This window comes from Cervus canadensis, chromosome 21, assembly GCF_019320065.1.
Source record: "Cervus canadensis isolate Bull #8, Minnesota chromosome 21, ASM1932006v1, whole genome shotgun sequence".
Taxonomy (NCBI): domain Eukaryota; kingdom Metazoa; phylum Chordata; class Mammalia; order Artiodactyla; family Cervidae; genus Cervus; species Cervus canadensis.
The window spans coordinates 230,251-236,250 of record NC_057406.1 but is presented as its reverse complement, the minus strand read 5'-3'; the positions used below and the strand labels follow the sequence as shown (position 1 = coordinate 236,250).

Below are 6,000 nucleotides of genomic sequence, written 5' to 3'. Positions count from 1 at the left end.
GAGGCCAGGCGCCCTGTGGTTCTGCGGACGTTTGTAGCTGCATCTCCTCCCTGAGCCCCTCGGCCACGACCCCGCCACGCACCCCTAAACCCCCCCCACCCCCGGGGTCCCCACCCGAAGCACACGCCCGCCCCGGTCTCCTACCTGGAGCCCCAGTTCCTCCGATTTCCTCTCCTTCAGACTCCTTGCCCCTTGGGGTGAGCCAGAGTCCTGCTGCGGGGTCCTCCTCCCCAGTGCCGACCCCTGCCCCCCTGACAGGTGCCCCTCCTGCAGCACCATCTGCTGCCCCCGCCGCAGCCGCAGCCCCCGCGCCTGCTAGTGCATCAAGGCTTGCATCTCAGGAGCCCAGTGTGGTTCTCTGCAAGGACCATCAGCAGGGGCAGCTCTCAACCAGCTGGGGAAACCTTATTTCGATGGTTCTCAGGAGTCACCCCTTCCCCAGGCCAGAGAGGCCTCAAGGGAGAGCCCCAAGGGCCACTCTGGAGGGCCCCAGCCATCCGGGCGCATCCTCACCCTCTGAGAACAGAAAGTCGGCTGCTCCCCCAGAGGAGGACAGGCATGGTGCAGAGGGGCTGGCCACAAGGATGGGTCCAGGGGGCCTGGAGGAAGCTGGAGCCCGGCCACAGCAGAGTCGCGCTGAGACCGAGGGGGCTGCAGCGGCAAGCCCTCCCTCAGGCCCGAGAGGGGAGAGAACTGAGGAGAAACATCCAGACCCGCTGCTGCAGGGAGCCACAGAGCCCACGGCCCCCTCACCCCCTGAGCAGACCCAGCCTGGCTCTTCACCCTCCCTGGCTACAGGGCGGGAACCCCAGCCAGTCCCGCGGCCCCGGAAACGCAGCTTGTGTGAAATGTCCCAGAGCCCCAAGCAGGAGGCCGGCGGGGCAGCCCCAGGGCAGCATCGAGGACAGGCGACGGGGGCGGCGTCCGGCCCTTCAGGCCGCGGGCAGGGCCTCGCGGAGAAGCAGGAGGAGGCCCGGAAACTCACGGTGTTTCTGCAGAGGCCGGGAGGCTGGCGGGTGGCTGAGGGGCCCGGAAAGTCCAGGGCCTCCGTGGTGGCTCTGCCGAGATGGCTGGACCTGGGCAGTTGCCTGGAGGCACTGGCCTTTGCCCAGCAGCATGAGGACCCTGGCTTGGCCCAGGAGACCTATGCCTGGATGAGCGACAATCTGCTTCACGTGCTGAGAGACCCGAGCCTGTACCGGCAGCTGAGTGGGGCTGACCGGGAGCGCATTGTGAGCCTGCGCACTGGACGCGGCCCTGCGGTGCTGGGGGCCCTGGTGCTGCCCGGCCTCTACGGGGCAAGCCGCTCTGGGCTCACACGGGACTCCCCTGCGGCAGAGGCTCTCGCCGTGGGGCCCGCGGCCCCGCCTCCCCCCGCATACCTGCATGTGTTCCACCCCGGAGAGAACGCCTGGAGGCCCCTGACCGAGGTGCCCCAGGAGGCCCCGCTGCGCGGCTGCGGCCTCTGCACTCTGCACAACTACCTGTTCCTGGCGGGGGGCATTCGTGGGTCTGGCGCCGAGGCTGTCTGCTCCAACGAGGTGTTCTGCTACAACCCTCTGACCAACATCTGGAGCCAGGTGCGGCCCATGCAGCAGGCGCGCGCGCAGCTCAAACTAGTGGCGCTGGACGGGCTGCTCTACGCCATCGGGGGCGAGTGTCTGCACAGCATGGAGAGCTACGATCCTCGTGCTGACGCCTGGACCTCCCGCGCACCCCTCCCTGCGGGCACCTTCCCCGTGGCTCACGAAGCTGTGGCCTGCCAGGGGGACATCTACGTCACTGGGGGCCATCTCTTCTACCGCCTGCTCAGGTACAGCCCCGTGAAGGATGCGTGGGACGAGTGCCCCTACAGTGCCAGCCATCGGCGGTCCAGTGACATGGTGGCTCTGGGGGGCTTCCTGTACCGCTTTGACCTTCTGCGGGGCGTGGGGGCCGCGGTGATGCGCTACAACACCGTGACGGGCTCCTGGAGCCGGGCCGCCTCCTTGCCCCTGCCTGACCCCGCCCCGCTGCGCTGCGCTGTGCTGGGCAACACGATCTACTGCCTCAACCACCAGGTCACAGCCACCTTCACCGTCTCCGAGGGGACCGCCCAGTTCCAGGCCAAGGAGCTCCAACCTTTCCCCCTGGGGACCAAAGGGGTCCTCTGCCCATTCACCCTGACTCTGCCTGCGGTGGGCCCACTGCAGACTGCCCTCTGACTGGCTGCTCTCCAGGGAGGCCCTGGGGCAGGTTTGACAGGCGGGAGGTGCCCTGGGATGAGGCTGCGATGCAGAACGTTCTGCTGTTCCTGGGATGACTTTCCTTCTCTGTTCTAGTAAGCCTCCTGACTCCCCCTTCCAGCCCCCCTTCCTCTGTGCCTTCTCCACCTCGGAGGCCTGGCCCCCAGCACCTGGGACCTGGTTGCTGGCATCTTACCTCCCACGGGACCCAAGCTGCTTCCTATTTAATCCTTCCCTGGCTGCCCAGGGCCTCAGCCCGCTCACCCATCCATCCTCCAGGCAGAGCCCCTCTCACAGTAACACCCACTGCCTGACCTGACCTGGGGGCTCCAGGCCAGGCAAGGAGCACTCAAGGGGGTGAGAAGGGAGACCAGAGGAGTCCCCAGGAAAGCACCCTTGTCTCTGGGACTTTCTGCCTGGCCCAAGGCCTCCGGAGTCTGGCTGGTTCTATCTTGGAACAGCTCTGAAGCCCTTTTGTCTAATTGACCTCAAGGGCTGAGAACCCCTGTCTGTGAGTGTCCTGCTGGCTGTAACCCCTGCCCAGACCCTCGCCCAGGCCGGCCAGGACCGCTAAGCTCTACCCCTCTGCAGCTTGGTGCTGTCTCTCCCTCTGGTTCGGCCCCTGCAGGAGCCTGCCCCACTTTCCACCAGCCCCTCATTAGCTGTGTGGATTGGATGAGACATCTACCATGGCTTTTCTTGTCTGAAATGGGGTTGTGAGAATGTAAGGGCACACCCAAGTGCCCAGCACAGTGCCCCAGACACACAACCGAATAACTGACGTTCTCCCCGTCCTCTTTGGAACTCACTGTGGAAGGTAAATAAACCTGCCCGAATACTGGCCACGTCCCACCTGTCTGGCTCCTTTTCTGGCTCACCCTCACTTCAGCACCCTTGGCACCGAGCACTTCTGCTTCATCAGAGCATCTGCGTCTCACCCGTCTCGGGTGCTGTTCACAGGGCTTGAATGCAGCTGGGTGAGATAGAAAGGTTCCTGAGGTGCTTGAGAATAAGTTTAATGAGAAACAAGTTCTGTGCCCAGGCCATGAGTTGGGGTCACTGCTGCTCTGCCCCGGGGCCTACTGCGTGTGTTTGGTCTCATTGAGCAGCTCCTGCCAGTTCTTCTCCATCTCCTCCTTGCAGTTGAGGAAGGCGTCCTCCAGCCGCCGCATGGACTCCGCCAGCGTGGGGTTGGTGCGCATCACCACCATGTCGTATGCCATCCACGTGGCCTGCACTGCAACAACCAGAGAGGCCCTGGTCAGGCCACAGGGGCGGCTGCAGCGCTGGGCCCCCGGCGAGCGTGGGTGCCTCTGCTCACGCCCGGCACCCTGGGACAGGCCGCGCTGCGCCACCCAGTTACTCTAAGGAGAGAAGGCGGGCCGGCCATGTGTTAGAGGGCTCATAACAACCCCTATTAAATCTCCTGTCTACACAGAGCAGGAATGAACCTTCCCTAATCTCACCAAGTCTTAACTTCAGAATACACCAGCCCACAACACTGAAAGGCTGGATGCCAGTATGACATGAAATGTTAGGAAAGATTAAATACAGGTCCTTACCCATCTGCAGTTTACAGCTAGTGGTTGCAGGGTGACTCCCAAGAAGTGCTCCTCCACCCAAGCTCACATGCTCAGGAAGGGCTGACCACTCCCATTCCTGCGAGGCCTGAACCTCAGGTTTTCTCATGCTGACAGGCCTGGGATGCCTGCCCACCTCCACCAGAGCACCCCTCTGCTTTCATTAAGGCCGGCCCAGGGGCTCCTCCTTCCGGGAAGGTTTGCTTGTTCATAGTAGGTGTCCTCTGGTGCTCACCACTGGACTGACCAACTTTCTTTCCCTCTGAGAGCAATTTGAGGGCAGTGCCCCTGGCCTACAGGTGAACCTGTGTTGTCTGTACGAATCCAGTGGTGTGTGCAGAAACCCCACCTCACCCGTTCCCTCTGAGCACAGCCCTCCACTCGTGTGGTTCTCCCTTTTAGATCTATGAATAAGAGGGTCATCTCTGTGTGCAGCAAACACATTCCCTTAGAACTTCTCCTGGCTGGGCTAAAAAATGCTGGATACTTTGGGAAACTATATCCTTCAGGAAATTAACCAAAGGAGAGACAGGCAGGGAATTCCCTGGCAGTTCAGTGGTTAGGATAGGGTATAAGTTCAACCCCTGGTCAGGGAACTATGATCCTGCAAGCTGTATGGTGCTGCCAAAAGAAAAAAAAAAAGGATAGGCAGATGATTAATGACAAATGCACATGTATGTCTACACACAACAGAGGTCAGCAGTGTGACAGACTTGAAGTTTTACAGAAAGTGGCATCTGGGTGGTTAGGGAAACAGTGTTGGAGAAGATGCATGCAGTGCACCTTGACAGACTATCTGGCAGCACAGACACCCTCCGACTTCTGGCAGCAAGAGTCACTTGGGACACCTGTTAAATGTAGACAGTTGGGCCCTCTCCACGCTCAAAGACGTTCTCATGTAGTGGGCTGGGAATGGTGCCCAGGAACGTGCATCTTAACAAGCATCCTGGGTAATTCTGTGCAGGAAGCTCGCAGACCATCATGTCAGCCACCTGGACGGCAGGTGGAGCATGGACCTGAGGCCAAGGTTCTCTACTCACTGGCCATGTGACCTGGAGTCAGAGATTTAAATTACTAACCTCGTCTCCTCACATGTCAAGTCCGGACAACGTCCGGATCTCACGGCTTGCTGTGAAGATTAAATGGATGATGTATGTAAACCGCTGCACACATATTAAGTGCTCAAGAAAGGAGAAACTCCTACTATAAAGTAAATAACTAAGGTATTCAGGACAGAGAACTAGGGTGGGTAAAACAAAATGAAATAAAAAAAATAGCTCACAGAAAAGAATCTCATATAGACCTACACAGCAGCTGAAATTATAGCCCTGAGTTTCCTGAGGCCAAAGCAGAGAAGGAAACATGCTCAGTTAGAAGATTTAGTGATGGGACTTCTTAGGTAGTGCAGTGGATAAGAATCCGCCTGCCAATGCAGGGTTCGAGCCCTGCTCTGGGAAGATTCCACATGTCTTGGGACAACTCAGTTTGTGCGCCACAACCACTGACCCTGCACTCTGCAATTGCTGAGCCCATGTGCTGCAGTGCTGAAGCCTGCACACCCAGCCTTTACTCTGCAACAAGAGAAGCCACCACAGTGAAAAGTTTGTGCGCTGCAACAAGAATAGCCCCTGCTTGCCACAACTAGAGAAAGCGAAAGCAAAGCAATGAAGATCCAGTACAGCCAAAAATAAATAAATAAAAGTTTTTAAAAATAGAATGCTGAAAATTATTTTTTAAAAAGATTCAGTGAGCATAAAATAAAAACAAACCCATTGTTTACAACACTTTTATCCTAGGAAAGAATTTTCCTATAGGTGTATTTCATGAGAGGTATGTAATATAGTTGAAAATGTCCTTGACAACATCCCTACTTTAAATACAAAGAGGGACTTTCCCAGTGGTCCAGAGGCTAAGACTCCATGCTCCCAATGTAGGCAGCCCAGGTTTGATCCTTGATCAAGGGACTAGATCCCACATGTCATGCCAAAACTAAAGAAAGATCCTGAATGCTGAAACTAAAACCCAGCATAGCCAAATAAATAAATAAAATATTAAAAAAATACAAAGATATTCTCCTGTGTCTACAATTGTAATCACTGGTAAAAGAAAGCTGGTGGCACAGTACCAAAGCACACTTCAGAAAAGGCAATTCAGTGAGACACTGAAACACTGTATCAAGTGCATAGCTCTCTGTA

The 6,000-nt window shown here is 57.4% G+C and overlaps 2 protein-coding genes across 3 annotated transcripts in view; one reads left to right on the top strand and one right to left on the bottom strand.

Moving 5' to 3' along the window:
• Positions 1 to 225: 225 nt before the first annotated feature.
• On the top strand, positions 226 to 2,204 carry KLHDC7B (kelch domain containing 7B). Its single transcript, XM_043439859.1, has one exon. The coding sequence runs from the start codon at positions 414 to 416 to the stop codon at positions 2,202 to 2,204; it is 1,791 nt and encodes a 596-aa protein (XP_043295794.1). The 5' UTR covers positions 226 to 413.
• Positions 2,205 to 3,225: 1,021 nt separating this feature from the next.
• SYCE3 (synaptonemal complex central element protein 3) overlaps positions 3,226 to 6,000 on the bottom strand; it is a 29,249-nt gene continuing 26,474 nt past the window's right edge. For both annotated transcript variants that reach the window (XM_043440547.1, XM_043440548.1), the window contains exon 3: positions 3,226 to 3,462. In XM_043440547.1, the coding sequence (XP_043296482.1) occupies positions 3,305 to 3,462 (158 nt within the window). In that variant the 3' untranslated portion in view covers positions 3,226 to 3,304. The remainder of the gene's footprint in view (positions 3,463 to 6,000) is intronic.

Coding starts and splice junctions, on each gene's coding strand:
- KLHDC7B (XM_043439859.1), top strand. CDS start 414: ATGGTTCTCAGGAGTCACCCCTTCCCCAGGCCAGAGAGGCCTCAAGGG.